The sequence below is a fragment of the Rhinopithecus roxellana genome, chromosome 9, assembly GCF_007565055.1.
Source record: "Rhinopithecus roxellana isolate Shanxi Qingling chromosome 9, ASM756505v1, whole genome shotgun sequence".
Lineage (NCBI taxonomy): Eukaryota > Metazoa > Chordata > Mammalia > Primates > Cercopithecidae > Rhinopithecus > Rhinopithecus roxellana.
Window position 1 is genome coordinate 63,800,476 of NC_044557.1, and position 22,654 is coordinate 63,823,129.

At 41.5% G+C, this 22,654-nt stretch overlaps 1 protein-coding gene across 1 annotated transcript; it reads right to left on the bottom strand.

Annotated features, from left to right (window-relative positions):
* Positions 1-186: 186 nt before the first annotated feature.
* Positions 187-15,407, bottom strand: LOC104679876 (cytochrome c oxidase subunit 6C). Its single transcript, XM_010385609.2, has 4 exons — positions 15,320-15,407; positions 13,550-13,694; positions 9,331-9,460; positions 187-304 (listed from the first exon to the last, which is right to left on the bottom strand). Exons 2-3 carry the CDS (start codon positions 13,661-13,663, stop codon positions 9,347-9,349), a joined length of 228 nt encoding a protein of 75 aa, XP_010383911.1. The 5' UTR covers positions 13,664-13,694; positions 15,320-15,407; the 3' UTR covers positions 187-304; positions 9,331-9,346.
* Positions 15,408-22,654: the final 7,247 nt, after the last annotated feature.

The following is a 22,654-nucleotide window of genomic DNA, read 5'->3' on the forward strand; positions in this document are numbered from 1 at the left end:
ATCCATGGCCCAAGACCAAGTAACTGCAAAGAAACAGACAAACTATCACAGTTAAAGATGTGCTAGAACAATGAAATTTTAAAGAACACGGAAATCAAGTTAGCTTCATAAAAAGTTAAATCCCAAACCAATTCTGATGCTATTAAGTGCCCTGCATTATCATTAAAAACTAAGAAAGACTTACTGTCCAAAGTATTTGTTAATTGTTTATTTATCAAGAGGAACTATTTCTTAGCCCACATATTCATGTGTCATAGTTCAGGAGTCAGTGACAAACTTCTAGGTAATTCAACCTGAAGAAATTCTGTGAAGAGAAACACAAAGGCTAAGTTAGTGATAAACACTCTCTCAATACTCACCATCTTTGAGGATCAGCTGAGGTCTATTCCTACTAGTAGACTTCACACCTTGATCACTCACCCTTAGCCACAGAAAAAGCACAGTTCAGGCTAACTGGACTCCAAGTTTCCCTCTCCTTTAAGCTCCTTTAAGCTCCCTGACCACTCTGAATAGCCTCTTTTCCATTTTGGGCATACCACACCTTACTGTCATTGCTTGTGTGCATTGAACAAATTCTTTTTTCCTTCTCCTCAATTCTACGCCCACCACCGCCCCCACCCCACCGCCATTCCCCCTTAAAGCCACATATTGTTTCTGTTCCAAGCCATATTTTTGTTCCTGTCTCCAAGTATGTTCTCTCATATAGGTTTTTAAACATCTTAAAAATGGTAAAAATCTAACAAATTTAGCCTATTAATATCTTCTGATTATAAAACGCATGCTCCCTGTAAATTCTGAAAATTTCAAAGCAGATAAGATTATAAATAACCATTAGTATTTTCTTGATCTTTTTTCCTTAATACACATGATACCCAACTTATGATGGTTTGACTTACAATTTTTTGACTTTCTAATGGATTTTCTGGGGTCTTACATGCATTTTTGACTTAACGATATTCTAACATATAAGGTTTATTGGGATGTAACCCACATATATATAGTGCAACTGAAATGCTTATTTAGGAATACTGCCAAAATAGCAGTTTCATATTCTCTGTGTCACAGCAAACTCATTTACAAGGCAAAAACCCAGACTGAAGTGTCAAAAAGAAACTTTACATTGTTCTTTTTTGTTAAATATACACATAAGATTCCAGAGTAGGAAGTCTCATCAGGTACTTCATACATACTATCAAATCAATTTAGATGACTTTTCCTCAGCACAACAGTCAGTCCTTTTCTAGATATAGAACTTTAATTCACACTGTCCATGAGGCATAAGGACTTGTGAATACAACAGACCAAACCAGACCTATGGAAAGCCAGCTAGTCACTCGTGGACACCCACCTAACAAACTATACTGTCCCAAATACTTTTTTTTTAAACAGTGACTTCTAAAAGAGTAACATTCATAATGCCAATCTAGCAATTAATAGCATAACCTATAAAAATTATTTTAAACATAGAAAGTAGTTTCATGTCAGCAAGATAAGACTGTGAAGCCCCAGGTCCCCAAACCCCGACAAAAAATAATAAACATATGGACCAAAAATTTAAAAATGTTTAGCTTTATAAGAACTCTAGAAATCAGCTGAGCAGCAACCAAAGGAACCACCTAAACAAGAAAAAGTCACACTCAAAGTAGCAGGAAATTTCATGGCATTTTTGCTCACTCTTGCCAAATGCCCTCCTCAGTGCAATACAGTCAGAAGAAAACTACCCTGTCTCTTCCCTTAAGACATAAGGTAAAGAATGAAACACCTGCAATGTTCTGGTTTGTATGGAGCTGGCCTGAATCAGAGTGCTAATGGGAACAATGGCATAGTTTGGACAGGAGGTTGGAAAGAGCTGAAAGCAATAATGGGTACCATGGCATGAGTGAGCTGCAGGGGAACCTACAGAAACCTGTGGGCAAGAGAGCAGAGGCAAAAGAATACAACAGAACAGCTAAGACTCCAAGAGGAAGCTGGAGGCAAACTCAGGAAAACTAAGAAAAACTAAACGCAGCTGTGTATAGGAGGAAACTAAAACTAATGCATATGCACAGGCCCAGAGAAGATGGCATCCCCAGAAAAAGTTTGAGCGGACACCAAGCCTTATGGTGCGCTAATCAGTGAAGGCCTTTCCATGCACAGAGTCAGTGTGCACAGGGAGAGGTAGCTGGTTTTGCAAATGCCTGAATTTCACAAAAGATCACAAGGCACATAAAGAAATACGGAAACACGAACGATTGAAAGAAACAAATCTCCACAAACCAACTCTAAAGAAACAGAAGCTGCTGACTTACTCTAAAAAACTTAAGAACTATCTAAAAAATGCTCAATGAGCTAAAGGAGAATGTGGACAACTCAGCAAAATTAGGTAGACATTATATAAACAAGTGAGAATATAAACAAAGAGAAAATGATTTCTAAAAACCAAACACACTCTGGAGGTGAAAAATACAGTAACTGAATGGGGGCAGAAGGGGTAGGAATCACTAGAGGGATTTAACAGCAGACTCAGGCAGAGGAAAGAATCAGGAAACTTGAAGACAGATCATTTGAAGTTATCAAGTCTGAAGAGCAGGCCAGACATGGTGGCTCATGCCTGTAATCCCAAAACTTTGGGAGGCCAAGGTGGTAGGATCACCTGAGCCTAGGAGTTCAAGACCAGCCTAGGCAACATGGTGAGACCCCATCTCTATAAAATTAAATTTTTAAAAGTCTGGAAGAGAAAAAAAAAAAAAGTAGCTAGCTTAAGACATCTGACTATACCAAGCAGACCAATATAGATATTATGGGAGTCCCAGAAGAGAAAAAGGGCAGAGAGCTTAAAAAACCAAACAAAACACCTGTCAACTGAGAATAATACATCCCACAAAAGTCCTTCAAAAATGAAGGAGAAATTCCCAGATAAAAAAGTCAAAGGAGTTTTATCATTAGATTTGCCTTACAGAAATGCAGAAGGGAATACTTCAAGTTGAAACAAAAAGGACACCAGTCAGTAACTCAAAGTCATGTGAAAATATAAAGTTCTCTGGCAAAGAATACAGAAACTTGTATTAAAATTTGGTTTGTGCCAGGTACAGTGGCTCATGCCTATTATCCCAGCACTTTGGGAGCAAATCACTTGAGGTCAGGAGTTCAAGACCAGTCTGGCCAACACGGTGAAATCCCATCTCTACTAAAAATGTAAAAAGTAGCTGGGCACAGTGGGGCGCATCCGTAATTCAAGCTACTCAGGAGGCTGAGGCATGAGAATTGCTTGAACCCACGAGGCGGCAGTTGCAGTGAGCCAAGATTGCATCACTACATTCCAGCCTGGGTGACAGAGTGAGACTCCATCTCTTTAAAAAAAAAAAAAAAAAAAAATGGTCTGTAAATTCACTTTTAATTCTTTTATAGGATTTAAAAGACAAAAGCGTAAGAACTATAGGTCTATGTTAATGGATACATAATATACAAACACATAATGTGTGATACCGGTAACACAGGAAAAGAGGGTGGGTGGTGTAAAGGAGTTGAGTTTTTATATGCAATTGAAGTTGTTGTAAGTTTAAAATAAATCATTATAACTTTAGCATATTTCATGTAATTCCCATGGTAACCACAAAGAAAATACTGAATACAAAAGGAAAGACTGAAACATGTCCCTATAAAAGAATGAGGAAAGAAATGAGGGACAAAGAAGCTGTAAGACATACAGAAAACAAAATGGCAATACTGTGTCTTTATCAGTAATAACCTTAAATGTAAATGGATTAAACTCCCCAACCAAAAGACAACGACAGAGTGGATTAAAAACCTGGATCCAATTATATGCTGTCTACAAGACTCACTGTAGATGTAAGGACACACAAGTTGAAAGTGAAAGGGTGGAAAAAGGTGTACCACACATATAGTAACCAAGAGAACAGGGGTAGCTACACTAAATCAGACAAAATAGACCAAGTCTAAAATGTTACAAGAGACAAAAAAGAACATTCTATAATTTAAAAAGATTAATTCTAGATCTAGCAATTATACATATGCACCAAACATCAGAGCTCTAAATATATGAAGCAAACACAGAATTGAAGGGAGAAGCAGACAGCTCTACAATAGCAGTGGAGGACTTCAATACCCCACTTTCAATAACTGACAGAACTAGACAGAAGGATTAATAATAAAACACAGGACTTGAACAACACTATAAATCAACTGGACCTAACAAAACACTCCATCTAACAACAGAATACACATTTTTCCCAAGAGCACATGGAACATTCTCCAAGACAAACCATATTTTAGGTCACAAAATAAGTCTTAAATGTTAAAAAACTGGCAATCACACAAAGTATCTTTTCTGATCACAATGGCATGAAACTAGAAATCAAAAGCCAAAGGAAAAGAGGAAAATCCACAAACGTGTTTCAGTTAAACAGACTATCAATAAATTAAAAATAAATTACAAGGAAATTTTAAAAGAAAAACTATCAACCTAAGAACTAGAAAAAGAGGAATTAAACCCAAATGTAGCTGAAGTAAATATTAGAGATAAACAAAATAGATTACAATAGAGAAAAATCAAAGCCAACAGTCAGTTCTTTGAAAAGATCAAATCGACAAACCTTTAGTCACACTAATAAAAAAGAGAACCACCAAACAACAGAGGAAACATTACAACTGATTGTACAGATCTAAAAGGAGTGAGAATGCTATGAACAATTACATGTAAACAAATGGGATGACCTAGAAGAAACAGAAATACACAACTCAAAAAAGAAAATTTTGCGGGGGATGGGGACAGCATCTCCCTCTGATACCTAGGCTGGAGTGCAGTGGTGCAATCACTGCTCACTGCAGCCTTGACCTCCTAGGCTCCGGTGATCCTCCCAGGTAGCTGGGACTACAGGCGTGCGCCATCACACACATTATTTTTTGTATTTTTTTTTTTGTAGAGACGGGGTTTCACCATGCTGCCCAGGCTGGTTTCAAACTCCTGGGCTCAAGCAATTCACCTGCTTTGGCCTCCCAAAGTGCTAGGATTAGAGGCTTTATGAGCTACCACACCCACCCTAGAAATACAACCTAACCAAGACTGGATCAGGAAAAAAGTAATCTGAACGTCTATAACTAATAGGAATTTTTAGTCAGTAGCCAAAAACTTCAACAAAGAAGAGTCCAAGACCACATGGTGAATCCTACCAACCATTTTTTGAGACAGGGTCTCATATTGTTATCCAGGATGGAGTGCAGTGGTGTGATCATAGCTTACTAGCAGCCTTAAACTCCCATGCTCGAGTGAACCTCCTGCCTCAGCCTCCCAAGTAGCTGAGACTACCGGCATGCACCACCACACCCAGCTAATTGGTAGAGACAGGGTCTTGCCATGTTGCACGGGCTGATCTTTAACTTCTGGGCTATAGTGATCCTCCTTTCTCAGCCTCCCAAAGTGCTGGGATTATAGGCATGAGCCACCATGCCCAGACCTCTACGAAACCAGCACCAATCCTCCTCAAGTTTTTCCAAAAACAGTGAGAAAAAGGGAACATTTCCACATTCATTCTATAAGGCCAGCATTATCCTGACACCAAAGACAAACACACAAGAAAACTATAGGCCAAATCCTTGAACACAGATGCAAAAATCCTCAACAAACCACTAGCAAACCAGATTTGACAGTGCATTAAAAGAATCATACACCATGATTAAGTGGAATTTATCCCTAGGATGCAAGGATAGTTCAATATATGCAAATCAATAGATGTGACATAACACACTGACAGAATGAAGGATAAAAAACACATCTCAAAAAAATGCAGAAAAAGTATTTGACAAAATTCAACATCCTTTCATGATCAAAACTATCAACAGAAGGAATGTACTTCAACCCAACCATGGCCAAAAAGGACAAACTAATATACTGAACACAGAAAACGTGAAAGCTTTTCCTCTAAGACCTAGAACCAGACAAGGATGCCCACTCTTGCCACTTCTATTCAATGTAGTACTGGAAGTCCTAGCCAGAGCATTGAGGCAAGAAGGAATAAGCAGCACCCAAAAAGGAAAGGAATAAGTAAAACTATCTGTTCACAGATCACATAATCTTACCTCCAGCAAACCCTAAAGATTTCTCACACAGAAGTGTCAGAATAAATGAATTCTGCTAAGTTGGAGGATACAAAAATCAGCTCTTTCTATACACCAACAAGAATGAAATAAAGGAATCCCTAATAAAGGAAATTAAGAAAATAATTATATTTATAATAGCACCAAAAATAATACTTAGGAATGTATTTAACCAGGAATATGAAAGACTTAAACACTGACCTAGATGAAACAGATATATACCTGTACACTGCTAAAAAAAACTAGCAAATCTGAATCATGCAATCCCCACAGTAACCACAAAGAAAATACAGAATATACACAAACGGAAATAGGAAGGAAACTGAAACACGTCACTGCAAAATAAAGGAAAAGTACGGAAAGAAATGTGTGTCCTTGGACACACTGTTTTGATGACAGTAGTCTCCTTTTATCCAGGGTGATATGTTTCAAGGCACCTCCAGTGAATTCCTGAAACTAGGGATGGTACCAAACCCTACATAGCTATGTTTTTTCCTATATACACACACATCTATAATAAAGTTTAACTCTTAAATTAGGCATAGTAAGAGATTAGCAACACTAAAAGAAATTAAAGATGCAAAATACTGCTAAAAGAAATTAAAGATACAAAGAAGGAAGACATCCCATGTTCATGGATTGGAATACTTAATAGTATTAAGATGTCCATACTACCAAAAGTAATCTACAGATTTAATGCAATTTCTATCAAAATCCCAATGGCATTTTTTACAGAAATAGATCCATCCTAAAATTCACACTCTTAAGGAACCCCAAATAGCTAGAACACTCTCGGGGCAGGGGGAAAAAAGAACAAAGCTGAAGGGCTCACACTTACTGATTTTAAAGCAAACTACAAAGCTACAGTGTAGCAGTCGTCCCTTATTTGTGGTTTAACCTTCTACCACTTCAGTTACCCACAGTCAACTGCGGTTCAAAAACAGGTGAGGACAGTACAGCAAGATATTGAGAAATCACATTCACCTTTTATTACTATACACTATCATCGTTCTATCTTGTTATTGTTGCTAATCTCTTACTATGCCTAATTTATGAGTTAAATGTCATCATAGGTAGGTATGTATAGGTAAAACAACATAATATATATAGGGTTTGGTACTATCTGTGGTTTCAAGAATCTACTGGAGGGGTCTTGAAACATATCTTAGATAAAACAGACTAGTGTAATCAAAACAGTGTAGTACTGACCTGAAGACAGACATACAGACTAATGAAATAGAGAGCCCAGAAATAAACTCTCACATTTAGAGTCAAATGATTTCACCAAGGTACCAAGACCATTCCATGGAAGACGACAATCTTAACAAATGATTTTGGGAAAACTGGATACCACATGTAAAAGAATACAGTCAGCTCTTTACACCCTAGACAAAAATTCAAGTGAATCAAAGATCTAAAAAGATAAGAGCTAAAACTATAAAAGTCGTAGAAGAACACATAAAAAAGACTTCATGACACTGGATTTGGCAAAGACTTACTGAATATGACACTAAAAGCACATAAAACAAAAGTAAACATAAATTCGACATCTAAATTTCTGTGCATCAAGGGACGCAACAGAGTGAAAAGGCAACCTATGAAATGGGAGCAAATATTTACAGATCATATCTAATAAGGGGTTAATATCCAGAATATATACAGAACCACAACTCAACCAATAAACAAAAAACCAAATTTGAAAATGAGCAGAACTGAATAAACATTTCTCCAAAGATAACATACAAATGGCATATAAGCACATGAAAAGATGCTCAACATCACAAATAATCAGGAAAATGCAAATCAAAACAATGTGATAACACCTCATAACTACTAGGATGGCTACTATCAAAAATACCAAAATTATGCCAGGCACAGTGACTCACGCCTGTAATCCCAACACTTTGGGAGGCCAAGGTGGGTGGATCACCTGAGCCCAGGAATTCAAGCCCAGCCCAGGTAATACAGTGAAACCCTGTCTCTACTAAAAATACAGAAGTTAGCCAGGTATGGTGGCACATGCCTACAGTGCCAGCTTCTTCAGAGGCTGAGGCAGGAAGATCCCTTGAGCCTGGGAGGTTGAGGCTGCAGTGAGCCATGATCGCACTACAGCCTGGGTGACAGAAGGAGATCCTGTTAAAAAAAAAAAAAAGTGTTGGGGAGGATGGAAAGAGTGTAAAATGGTGCAGCCACTATGGAAAATGGTATGGCAGTTTCTTAAGAAATTAAAAATCCTATGATTCCAGCAATTCCACTTTTGAATATATCCCAAAAGAACTGAAAGCAAGGCCTTGAAGGAATATTTGTATGCCTAGGTTCACAGTATCACTCGCAACAATCAAAAAGTGGAAGCAACCCAAGCGTCTACTGATGATGAATGGATAACAATGTGACACAACTAAAATAGATCATTCAGCTTTAAAAAGAAAGGAAATTGTGACACATGCTGTAACATGGATGAACCCTGAGTACATTACACTAAGTGAAATAAGCCAGTCACAAGAAAACAAATACTGTATGATTCTACTTACAAGATGCCTGGGGTAGCCAAATTCTTAGAAAGTAACACAGTGGCTGCCAGGGTCTAAGTGGAGGTGTGAATGGGTTGCTTAATGGATATAGTTTCAATTCCGTAAGATGAAGAATTCTGGAGACTGGTTGCACAACGTGAATGAACTTAACACTACTAAACTGTACAATTAAAAATGATTAAGATGGCAAATTTTATATTACAGATGCTCCTTAACTTACCATGAGGTTACATTCTGATAAAACCATCATAAGTTTAAAATATCTTAAGTTGAAAATGCATTTAATACACCTAACCTACATCATAGCTTAGCCTTCCCTATCTCAAATGTGCTCAGAACACTTATGTTAGCCTACAGTTGCAGAAAATCATCTAACACAAAGCCTAGCTTATAACAAAACACTGAGTATCTCACACAGCACTACAGAATACAGCATCAGTTGCTTACCCTTGTGATTATGTGTCTGACTGGGAGATGTGGTCATTGCTGCTCCCCCACATCACGAAAGTATTGTGCCACTTATTGCTCATGTGGACAAAGATCAAAATCCAAAGTATGGTTTCTACCAAATGTGTATCACTTCCATACCATCGTAAAGTCAAAAACTCTTAAGTCCAAACATCGTAAGTCACGGATAGTCATCTGTATTTGCATTTTACCACAATTAGAATTTTTTTTTTTAAGTAACTTCAAATAACCATATTACCTTTATATTCCAAGGATTACTTTACACTCTGAAAGATACCAGCCTTCCTCATCTCCTCAAAATCTTTCATGGCATCATAGTTTCTGTAGAAATCTGCGTATGCCTTCTTTCTTTTATCAGCCACACCAAACTAAAAAGCAACCATCCATTAGTTTATTTTTCAGATTACTGGAAATTAGATTTCAGATTATAATATCTAAAGACAAGGTAGAACACATGTTTTCGTTCACCCTTTAATTTAAACCCTACATTTTCTAAGGGGTGGAGGTGGTGACAGATAAAAAGGAAGACAAAGTCTAAGAAATTGCTAAATTTGCAAAGAAAAGAATGGGGGAATAAGGTGTCTATTTTGTTTTGTTTGAGGTTTCCGTACACAAAGGGCGGGCGGGGTTCAACAGAGAAAGAACAAATGAAGATTCAAGACAAAAACGGAAAGTTTAAGTGACTTTACTATTATTTTTTTTTAAACATGGGGTCTCCCTCTGCAGAAATATGCTACCTGAGGAGTAATATAGTAAGAATCCTTTACCTGACCAGTTTTACTACTTCACTTCTACTTGAATTACCAATTTCTTCCCAGTAATAAATCAAGAGGCAGAGGCCGGGTGTGGTGGTTCATGCCTATACTCCCAGCACTTTGGGAGGCCAAGGGGGGCGAATCATGAGGTGAGGAGTTGGAGACCAGCCTGGCCAACATGATTAAACTCCATCTCTACTAAAAATAAAAAAATTAGCCAGGCATGGTGGCAGGCAGTTGTAATCCCAGCTACTTGGAAGGCAGAGGCAGGAGGACTGCTTTAACCCGGGAGGCCTCGGAGGGTTCACTGAGCCAAGATCGTGACACTGCACTCTAGTTTGGGTGACAGAGCAAGACTCCGTCAAAAAAAAATAAAATAAAAAGAGGCAGAAGCGCAAGTGCTGGGGGCCATCATTACACGTACGGTTAATTTGGACTCTCCCTACTTCATTTAGTCATCCATCTGACAGACAGGAGACAGCCAAGGGTCCTGGAAAAACAGCCTGAAGGCTGAAAGGCCAGACTGTTGGACCCAGATCCCAAAACACTGAGGGAGAACTGCACATTTGCCTGCCCTTTCAGGACTGATTCTTTTTGGCTAATGGCCACAGGCACACTGGGGGTAAACAGGGTGGAGCCAGGAGAAGTTGCACCTTTTGCAGTGGGAAGGACCCTAGTCTCTTCAGCTCCTGTGTGGTGGCCTGGTATTCAATCTGTGAGGTGGGGGCCTGTCAGCAGGACACCCCCTCACTTTGCCCAGAGTCTGTTTTATTTGTTCCTTTTCAGCCAATAAATTCAGCCCTCCTCACTCTTCAGTGTGTCCATGTGCCTAATTTCTCCTGGTTGTGACACAAGAACCCAAATTTAGCTAAACTAAGGAGCAAAAACTGCATCACATCCATCCCTTCTACAAACATTTACTTCATGCCCACTATATGCCAGGCAGCAGGAATCTCAAGAACCAAAAGATTTTTTGTGCTTGTCTCTCCAAAGAGTACCAAAGCTTAGGTCCACTTAACTGCTTTCTCAGTGTTCCATCTCCTCTTTGCTCTCCCAGTTCTCCCCATTTTTTTTTTTGAGACAGTCTGGCTCTATCACCCAGCCTGGAGTGCAGTGGTGCGATCTCGGCTCACTGCAACCTCCGCCTCCCCATTTTTTTTTTTGTTTTTTTTGTTTTGAGACAGAGTCTCGCTCTTGTTGCCCAGGCTGGAGTGCAATGGTACGAACTCAGCTCACTGTAACCTCCACCTCCTGGGTTCAAGCAATTCTCCTGCCTCAGCCTCCCAAGCAGCTGGGATTATAGGTGCCCGCCACCACGCCCAGCTAATTTTTTTGTTTTTTTACTAGAGATGGGGTTTCACCATGTTGGCCAGGCTAGTCTGAAACTCCTGACCTCAGGTGATCTGCCCGCCTCTGCCTCCCAAAGTGCTGGGATAACTGGCGTAAGCCACTGCACCTGGCCTCGCCTCCCAACCTTGGCTGACACCTCTGCTTCCCAGGCTCAAGCCAACCTCTCACCTCAACCTCCCAAGTAGCTAAGGCCACAGGCATATCATGTATTTTTGTAATTTTCCAAGAAATGTGGCTGGGTGCGGTGGTTCACGCCTGTAATCCCAGCACTTTAGGAGGCCAAAGTGGGCAGATCATGACATCAGGAGATCGAGACCATCCTGGCTAACACGGTGAAAGCCCATCTTTACTAAAAAATACAAAAAAAATTAGCTGGGCATGACGGTGGGCACCTGTAGTCCCAGCTACTCGGGAGGCTGAGGCAGGAGAATGGCGTGAACCCAGGAGGTGGAGCTTGCAGTGAGCCAAGTTCGCGCCACTGCACTCCAGCCTGGGCAACAGAGCGAGACTCCGTTTCAAAAAAAAAAAAAAGAAAAGAAAAGAAATGCCCACCTAATTTTTGTATTTTAGTAGAGACGTAGTTCCTCCATATCTCCCAGGCTGGTCTTGAACTCGTGAGCTCAAGCAATCCGCCCACCTCGGCCTCCCAAAGTGCCAGGATTACAGGCATGAGCCACCAGACCTAGTCCCTCGCCCTAACTTGCAAGGCTCAAATTCTACCTCCTCTATCAAATAGCTATGACCCACAATAACTGTGACCCACAACATCCCCCAAAACCATTCTTTCAGTTATGTTCTATCTTGCAATGTCTTCTTTTTTTTTTTTTTACCTCCCCAACTTGACTCTAAGTTCTTTAAGAACAGAGATTTAGATACACGCCTTTTGTGTCCTCCAAAGCACTTGGAACACTACATTACCTAACACCGTATTGAATTTTATACACTGCCTCTTATTCAACAGGTCCTTTTAAGAACCTATTTGTGTGTCCAGCACCCAACAATAGGGTGCCACAGTAAACAAAAGACATGGTACCTGCCTTAATGAGGCTCACAGCCCAGTAAAGAATATAAACACTAAACAAAAATTAAGTACAAAGAGTTTAAAAGCAAAGCTCTGAATTCTTTCATGGGGTATTATGACAAGAATGATAAACATATGTATTATCAAAAGCATTTTTATGGAAAAGTTGTAAATATGCAGCCTTTGATTAAAAATAAAAGGCATAACAAAATCCACATTAGGGAGACTGTTAAAATACAATTCTGTGACAATTACTCAAGGTGTCAAACAGAACCATAATCAGCCGACCATTCCTGCACGTTCCACACTCATGGATTCAGCCAACCAAGGACTGAAAATATTTGAGGAAAAAAATAAAAAATGCTACAAAATTAAAAATACAGTATAAACTACTGACATAGCATTTATATTGCATTAGGCATTATAAGTACTCTAGAGATGATTTAAAGTATCGTCAGGGCTCCTGAACCAATCCCCCATGGATAGAGGGGCAGAGCCCCTCTGCATACTAGCTTCTGTAATGGGTTGAATTGTGTTTGACCAAAATTCATGTGTTTAAGTCCTAACTCTCAGTACCTCAGAATCTAAACGTTTTTGGAAATAAGGGCTTTAACGAGATAACTAAGTTAAAATGAGGCCATTTAGGGTGGGCCCTAATCCAATATGACTGATGTTCTTTTAAGAAATTCAGCAAGCCAGGTGCAGTGGCTCACGACTGTAATCCCAGCACTTTAGGAGGCCCAGGCAGGTGGATCCTTGAGCCCAGGAGTTCAAGACCAGCCTGGACAACGTGGCCAACTCTGAAACCTCATCTCTACAAAAAATATAAAAATTAGCCAGTTGTGGTGGTGTGTACCTGCAGTCCCAGGTACCGGCTGACAGAGTAAGACCCTGTCTCAAAGAAAGAAAGAAAAAGGAAAGAAGGAAAAAAAATGAAAAGAAGGGCAGAAAAAGGAAAGAAGGAAGGAAAGGGAAAGGAAAAGAAGTTCAGCCACAGATATATGTCCACAGAGGGCCCTGTGAAGACAAAAGAAGGGAGCCATCTACAAGCCAACAGAGGCCTCAGAAGGTATCAACCCTGCCAACAGATTTCTAGCCTCCAGAACTGCGAGCAAATTTAAGGCACCCAGTCTATGGTTCTTTGTTATGGCATTCCAGCAAACTAACAAGTTTCATTTAAAGATGGACGACAAGCTATAGTTCCTGTCACACTGAGGTGAGTGCAGAAAGGGTTAGAAGGAAACACATTACAAGGGGGATTTCTTTAAAAGATTTTTCAACCAAAAACACATACTTTATGACCTTTGGCACAAAGTAAAAAACATACATACCTTATACAAAGCTGCAACTCCCAGGGATAGCACGAATGCTGTAACCATATGAAATCGCAGACGCTTGGCCAGAAGGCCACGCATCTGAGGTTTTGGCAAAACTTCGGGTGCCATGGTAGTTACTGTCCTTGATACGTATGCCAACCTTAAGAGATTCAGAAAATATGATTAAGTATAGAGTTTATTTAAGCCATAAACTTGAGAATGGTCACCTGGAAGCACTGGAGTTGTCCTGAATATAAACTCCGATTAGCAGCATTGAGAATGGCCACCTGGAAGCATTGGAGTTGTCCTGAATATAAACTCCGATTAGCAGCAGTTACAAATGAAATGTTTTTCTTTTTTGGCAGAAACAGGGTCTAGCTGGTCTTAAAAACTCCTGCCCTCAAGTGATCACCCTACCTCATGTTCTCAAAGTGCTGGGATTCCAGCCTACAAGTGGGTTAAGAAAAAATTAGAGGCAATTCCTAAATTGTTCATCAAGAATTTACATTTAAATAACATAAACTATTGACTGACTAAACGCTGTCATTTGTGTCACAAATCCAGGAATAACATTTGGGTTGAGACACGGGTGAGGGGCGGGACTGAAGTCCAATACTCAGGTCTCTGGGCCCTACATATCTCAGGTAGCTCTCCCTACTGAGCTTTTTTTCCTTTCTCGGGTAAAATAATAAAAGAAAAACTCTGAAGAAAATAATATATCAAAAGAATTCTCATGCACAGTACATTTTACTACCTAGAGAATCACAGCACGACAGTGGATGGATTCCTCTCACAAAGCCTAAGCTGTCTCTTGGCTTAGCTTGTTTCACCTCTCCCTCCCCCGGCCCCCATACACTGAGCGACTACCATAAATAAAGGCGACTAACTGCGGCACACTAGTAATGGTTGAGCAAAGGCAACAAAAATCTTTCCCAACAAGAAAAATAAGCAGTAGCTCCACATTGTAATTAACGATGGCAAACCCATTTATGGAACATTTACTCTTCTAAAAATTTTCTGTCCACTCGTTAAACCTTCGTGACAACCCTGTCAGATCATGAGGCAGGTGTCTTCCACGGTCACACGATATACCATTAAAACCTGGACGGGAACGCGGCAATTGCCATGAGGGCCCAAATTACCTAACTACTCCTTTGCCCAGCCTCACCCGGGGGCCCAAAGACCCTTGCGTCCCTGCAGGCCTTCAGCTAACGCGGCCGGGGGCAGGATGGGAAGCCGTGGGGCGAGGGAGGTTGCAGGAAGCCCATCCTTTCCCTCCTGCGACAGGCACGGTGACCCTCCTCCATCTTCCCAGCTCTTAAAACGCTGCCACACAGCGAGCGACGCTGCCCGCTGCTTCGCCTACACTGACCCTTGCGCCTCACTACCAGCTGCAGAAGAAACCACTACCCCTTTTCTCACGGGAGAGAAACACCGGGGCCAAATAGGTCAAATGACCTCACCAAGGTCACGATGGCTGGGAAAAAGCGCAGCGGGTACTGGCCCCGGGTCGGCTCACTCCGAAGCCCGCTGGGTTCTCGAGGGTCCCGCAGCCCACCCGGCTTCGGTGGGGCCGTCGCAACCCACCCGGTCCCTGTGGTCCGCCCGCCGCCCTCCTGAGGCCGCAGCGGAAGTGTGAGGGGGTAGATGCGGCAGAGAGGCCCGAAGCTTCACCACAGCAGAGACACAGAGTCACGACTAAATCCGAGGCAGAGAGAAAGCGGGAGGCTGCCGTTGTGACAACCCGAAGTGTCGCGGTGGAGATGCAACACGGACCACACTTACCTCAATACCAACGTCCTTCCCGACTAAAGGAAAAATGGACGGCATTCCAGCCGCGCGCAGGCGCAGAATAACAGTGCACGGAGAGAACCTGGCGACGGTAGCCGAAGGAGTTCAAAAGACCTCTAGCGCGCCCACCGCAGGTGACAGCCGAAGTTCATTTTCGTGGTCTGCTTCTTTCCTGTGTGACCCTGCAAAACGGGCTTGACCTCCTTATTTATCGACCTCTTTATCTTCTTAGTAAATTGAAGATTTTAGTCGTACTCATACACAGAGTCCCAAAACATGTGCACAAACCGACATTTTAATTATAACCAACCTTATGCGAATAACTGTTTGGCTTGGGTAAAAGGTGAAAAAGCCGACTTCTAGGAGCTCAGAGCCCAGAAGATGAGAAAGATAAACAGATTAATACCGATCCTATGAAGTGGGCACTACCACAGAGACGTGGCCCAGCTACTGCAGAAGCAATTCTCTACCTGGCAAAGCTGAGGACGTTTTGACAGAGGGGCGGTATTTGTGTGGGGTTCTTAAGAAAGCACAAGGGTTTTGAAGGAAGGCAACTGGAAGTTAGTGGAAAGTGGTGTAGACGGGTGAGGCTCTTGTGCCTTAATGATGCCGAGCTGTTTTTATTGAAATAACCTGAATTTGCAGTGTTATTTAAGTCAACCCATCAAGCCCTGTGGAAGATAGCTGGGACACAACAGATGCATGATATTGAGTCAATACACTGAGTACCTACTACGTGCCTGATTCTGCTAAACAATAGGACAGAGGACGCTCATTCTGGTCAGGGAGTCTTTGTCCTCAACCTATTAACAAACACTCTGGAGGTGAAACCTTGGAGCCACGAAGAAAGTTACTAATTGAGGCTCAGAAGTAGGTTTGGACTTTACCAACGTTTTTCAGGCCTCTTATCAAGCAAGGGTCTACCCAGCTGAAAATCTTTGCATGGAATTTGTCCAAAGAGTAATTTGTTTCTACTCTTTCCTTCCCCACCCCGACTATTGGCCTAAAGAAGAAGTGGTGAACTTCAGAGTTCACACGGATTAGTGTATGTGAAACCATCAGGGAAAGCTTCAGACAAGACGTGGAAGAGATAGAAGCAGAACTGAGTTTCAGTCTAATGGAAAGGCTGGAAAACTGGAGAAATTGGAGAGACAACATTGGCTGGGAGAAGATGGCAAAGACAGGCACACTCAGGGCACAGAGCCTGAACTGAGTGAAATACTGAGTGTTTATTCTGTGCTTCCCTAGCTATCCAGTGAACCATAGTGAATGACTGAGGGTGACACATGAATAAAATCTGAGCGGTAGGAGTGAAGAGAGACATGCTACATATAGGTTCTGTCTTAGAACCGAACAGACCTGGATTTGAGACCCAGCTCATCAACTTGTAGCTGGCAAATTTCTTAATCTTTCTAAGTCTGCTTTCTCCTCTAAAAATAGTACCCACTTTGTTGGGTTGTGATGTAAATTAAATGGAATAATGTATATGCAGCTTGAGTAACCCTTATCTGAAATGTTTGAGACCAGAAGTGTTTCAGATTTTGGATGTTTTCAGATTTGTGAGTATTTGCAGAATACATGCCAGTTGAGCATCCCAATAGGAAAATCTGAAATCCAAAATGCTCCACCGAGTATTTCCTTGAGCACCACATCATGCTCAAAAGTTTTGAATTTTGGAGCATTTTGGATTTCAGATTTTCAGATTAAGGGTGCTCAACCTATACAGTGCTTGACAAACAGGCCTTCTGAATATGCATTCCTCCCTGTGTACTTTTACCTGTCCTGCATTCCTTCCATCTTCCTTTTAGTAGCAGTGCTTAATTGTCTTTCAAGTAATCAATCCTTCATCACTGCTAGCCATGTGATTCTACAACAGTCAAATATTATTCCAGACTGGGTGTGGTGGCTCACACCTGTAATCCCAGCACTTTGGGAGGCCAAGGCAGGTAGATTACTTGAGCCCAGGTGTTGGAGACCAACCTGGGCGACATAGTGAGACCACCATCTCCACAAAAATTTTAAAACTTAGCCGGGCATAGTGTGGTGTATGCCCATAGTCCCAGCTACTCAGGAGGCTGAGGCTGGAGGATCCCTTGAGCCCAAGAGTTGCAGGCTGTAGTGAGCTATGACTGCACCATTGCACTCCAGTCAGACAGAGTGAGACCCTGGCTCTAAAAAGAAAAAGAAAAAACATTATTCCAGTTGAGCAGGCGACCCAAGAGTAGCCAAGCAATGTGGCCCATCCCCTTGGCCACAGTAATTTGTTGGGGATGGGCACAGGATTCTGGCCAGGCCAGTGAAACTCAATTCTATGACTTATGTTGAAACTATTGGGGAAAAGGATCTCTTTTTATAGAGAGAAGAGTTTGCACTGGGTTGGAGTAGGGATCTTGCAGATCTGTGAGAGTATAAGGCCAGAGAGTACTGTGTGCCTATAATGCACCAAGCACAGCATATGACAAAATGACATGAAAAGCCTCATGAAACTTTCATTCTAGTGGGCTTCGAGGAAAAAAACCAACAAAAATAAAAAATGTATCTGAAGGAGGTAAGTGGAATGGAAACCACAGAGTAGGTATTAAGAAAGTCTGTGTGGGCCGGGCGCGGTGGCTCAAGCCTGTAATCCCAGCACTTTGGGAGGCCAAGACGGGCGGATCACGAGGTCAGGAGATCGAGACCATCCTGGCTACCACGGTGAAACCCCGTCTCTACTAAAAAATACAAAAAACTAGCCGGGCAAGGTGGCGGGCGCCTGTAGTCCCAGCTACTTGGGAGGCTGAGGCAGGAGAATGGCGTAAACCCGGGAGGCAGAGCTTGCCGTGAGCTGAGATCCGGCCACTGCACTCCAGCCTGGGCGACAGAGCAAGACTCCGTCTCAAAAAAAAAAAAAAAAAAAGAAAGTCTGTGTGAAGAGGTATCTTTTTTGTATTGAAAGATTGATGAAACAACCCATGAAAGAAGCCCATGGTTTACACTAAACTAAAAGATGGCTCAGTGTAAAGACTGGGTTTGTTTTACATAGGCCTAAGGAATAAAGTAGAATGGATGAGTGGAAGATACTGGGAGTTAGATGTCAGTTAAGTATTCACCATGGCTAGAAATCAGTCCCTTTCAAAGTCATCCTCAACCAGAGACACATCCACTTGGGGGAGACAAGGATCCCTTAATTGGTAAATTAAGGGATTCACGTGGTAAATCCCTTAATTGGTAAAAACACGACCAACAGTCTTGTTCCCACTATGTCTTTCCATTCTGGCCTTGACAATCACCAGGTCAGCATGTTACCTTAAAATGTGTTGATAAGATGCCCTTTTTAAATACAAACTTAGGGGGAACTTGGGTCCAGGGCAGGGAAACAGCTGGTTGCATGGCAATAGTGATGCCATCTTGAAGAAAAACTGCCATGATGACCGATGTTTGACTACTGCATACCAAGGTGTTTCCATTGCATGGATAGACCCTCATAAAGATGTTTATCTAACCTCCCCAGTGGTCACAAGTTTTGGTAGAAAGTCTGAGGCATGCAGCTGCACATTTTACCAAAAAAGCTTGCTATATAGAGGATATTTTCTGGAGCACAGGTGCGGGAATCTACCATCCCTCAGCCAACAGAGAGATTGTTTCTGTTCCTAAGTCCCTTTTAAATGTTTCTTCCTAAGAAACTGGATTTGTCAGTCTCTTTCTTCAACCTTTGGGGGCAAGTTTGCATAGACCTGCTCACCACTGTAGCTTGTTAACTGTGAATCCTGCACTTCGGACAAAACACCCTTGACCATGAATCTTTCCCTTGGGCAGATTTATCAGCCTCTTTTTCAGCCTTTCAGCTTCCTCAGATTTTTGGGGGTAGGTTTGCCTAGGCTGTCTACCACAGCACACCCAGGAACATCCTGGCTCCTCCATCACTATCCTGCTCTGAACATGCTTTTGAGAAAACCTGACCTCTCACCTGTGCTGCAGCCTTTCCTGTTGTGAAAAGTGTAGATAACACCTAGAAAGGCAAATTACAATGCCAACAGCTAAAAGGAATGAAATGGACCCTGAAACAAATTAGGCAGTAGTCACTCGAAAGACTGGAAAACTTTCAATCCTTTCAACCATAAGATATATCACTGATACGGTATCAATGGGAAGGGCCACAAATAATTTTATGGATTAACAAAATGTGAGGGGCTCAGAAGTTAAAAGGTAACAACAAAAACAACCTCTATCTGAGGTAAAATAGCAGTGTCTGCAATATTTGATAAACCTCAGAGGTAGATCTACTGACTCTTTTACATATAATTTATTTCCACTTTAAATTTAACAAATAATGAGTGTGTTGAGTCAGAGTTAGATCCTAGAGCTAAGAGACGACAGGCTGGGTGTGGTGGCTTGCACCGTAATCCCAGCACTTTGGAGGCCAAAGTGGGAGGATAGCTTGAAGCCAGGAGTTCAAGACCAGCCTGGGCAATATAGTGAGACCCTGTCTCTAAAAAAAAAAAAAAAAAAAAAAAAAAGTTTTTTAATTAGCCTGGTGTGGTGGCTCACACCTGTGGTCCCAGCTACTCAGGAGGCTGAGGCAGGAGGATCACTTGATCCCAGGAGTTCAAGACTACAGTGAGTGAGCTACACTGCACTCTTGCCTGGGTGACAGAGCAAGACCCTGTATCTAACAGAGAGATAGAGAAAGAAACACAGAGAGAGAGAGATTTTTCTCTTTACTATTATTACCAAGAAAATCTAGGATTTCAGAGATGCAGCCCAATAATGTAACTAGACTTCCTATTCTGCCTCCCCACTGATTAATAAATAAGAAATCACCAGCCAGATTCAACAGGGAAACTTATCTGACCCTGAAAGTGGACAGGAAAAAGGAGGCATATTCTTTCCCCTAGAATTATATTCTAAGAATTTAGTTGAGGATATGGACCCTCACAAGGCTTGAGTCTGGGGTACTTTATTTGACCTGACTATATCCAATATGTAAATAAGGATCCAAGGGAACTCATAAGGGCTAAGAGTTTCTTATGCTGAGGGAATTTACCTCTTGTTTATGTTAATTAGCCCATATAAAACTGGTTTTGTTATACATTGTTTTGCTTAAAGTCACAGTTTCCAAGAACCTATTGATGACGTTAAGTGAGGACTTACTGTACGTCTCAATTCAGACTAGCCACATTTCAAGTTCTAAGTGTGGTTTCTTTGTGACGTTGTTATTGACTAAGCAAATGCTGTGAGTGATGATTTGCAAATGACCCCCTGCTCTTAGAGACTGATGACATTCAACATAGTTCCAGGCGAGGTGAGGTTTGCTGGCTCTACATGCCTCCAAAAAGGGCAGCCTGTACCAGAGAGATCCTTCATTATCACTGACGCTGTTTGGCATGGGGCTTGGGAGGTCCAGGAAGACCCGGTGTGGTTTACGAAAGCCCCTGGAGGAGTGTTCCAAGCTCTTCAGTGGCAGCAGTGTCCCATGTATAGAGTTCACTGCAGCTTATGACAAACAACAGTGACAGTTCAGAGGAAACCTGACTCCTTTCTCAAAGATGGTCCCACACCTCACCTTAAATAGGAGAGGCATGGTGAAAGCTCCAAATAACTTTTTTTTTTTTTTTTTCGAGACAGAGCCTCACTCTATAAAGTCTCACTCACGTTCAGAGCCAGAGTGCAGTGGCATGATCTCAGGTCACTGCAAACTCCGCTGCCCAGATTCAAGTGATTCTCCTGCCTCAGCCTCCCAAGTAGCTGGGATTACAGGTGTGTGCCACCATGTCCGGCTAATTTTTGTATTTTGGGTAGAGATGGGGTTTCACCATGTTGGCCAGGCTGGTCTCGAACTCCTGACCTCAAGTGATCCACCTGCCTCGGCCTCTCAAAGTGCTAGGATTACAGGCATGAGCCACCACAACTGGCCCCAAATAACTTATTAAATCAGTTATGTGATGAATAAGTATTTCAGTGTAAAATCTTATGTAGGCCAGGTGTGGTGACTCACGCCTACAATCCCCACACTCTGGTAGGCCAAGGCAGGAGGATTGCTTGACCCCAGAAGTTCAAAATCAGTCTGGGCAACATAGAGACCTTGTGCTCCGAGCTAGCTCCAACTTCCAGTGACCCTGAACTGAAATAATTGGGTAAGTAATTACCTTACTTGTTTATTTTTATGTTTTTAATTTATTCTTTTTTTTTTTTTTTGAGACAAGAGTCTTGCTATGTTGTCCAGACTTGTCTGGAACGCCTGGACTCAAGTGATCCTCTTGCCTCAGGCTCCCAAAGTGTTGGGATTACAGACATGAGCCACTATGCCTGGCCTTGCTTTTATTAATCTTTCCAAGATTTATGTATTTATTACATTTTGTATTACATTTATTTCAATGCTTAATATTAGAAGTGTTTTGGTCCTTATTTAAAAGTTAATGATGTTTTTGTAAACAGAAATATGCCGATGGAATTTACCTCTTGTTTATGTCAATTAGCATGGTAAAACTGGTTTTGTTGTACATTGTTTTGCTTAAAGTCACAGTTTCCAAGAACCTATTGACATTAAGTGAGGACTTACTGTATGTCTCAATTCAGACTAGCCACATTTCAAGTTCTAAATAGCCACATGTGACTGTATTGGATAGCACAATTAGAACATTTCAGTCGTAAGAAAATGCTCATGATTGCTAAATGAAAAGGCAAGCTGCAAAGCTATGCCACGTGATCTAATTTTGTAACATGTGCATACACTTATACGTATGTATGTATATATAAGCAGGAAATAATACTAAAAGGGTATATACTAAAAACTTGAAAGTAATTTTTACATTTTATTTTTACGCAATCCAAATTTTATCATGTCTTACTTTTATGGTTAGAAAAAAAATAATAAATCTGAATTTTTTAAAAGAGAGATGTATTCGTTTCCTGTTGTTGCTATAACACACTTCCACAAATTTAGTGGCTTAAAACCACACACATTCATTATCTTGCAGTTCAGTAGTTCAAAAGTCTGACACAGGTCTCACTAGATTCAACTTAATGTGTCAGCAGGGTCGCATTCCTTCCAGAGGCTCTAGAGGAGGAATCTGTGCCCTTTTCTAGCTTCAAGGGGCTGCCTGCATTTCTTGGCTTATACTTCCCTTCTTTCATCTTCAAAGCCAGCTCCAACACATCTCTTCCTCTGCCTCTCCTTTTCTCCCTCCCTCTTCCCCATTCTCCCTTGTGATTATATTGGCCCCACCTGGATAATGGGGGCACAGTCTCCCTATTTTAGTGTCACCTGGTTAGCAAGCTTAATTCCACCTGCAACCTTATTTCCCTTTGCTATGTAACATGTCATAATCCAGGGATTAGTACGTAGACATC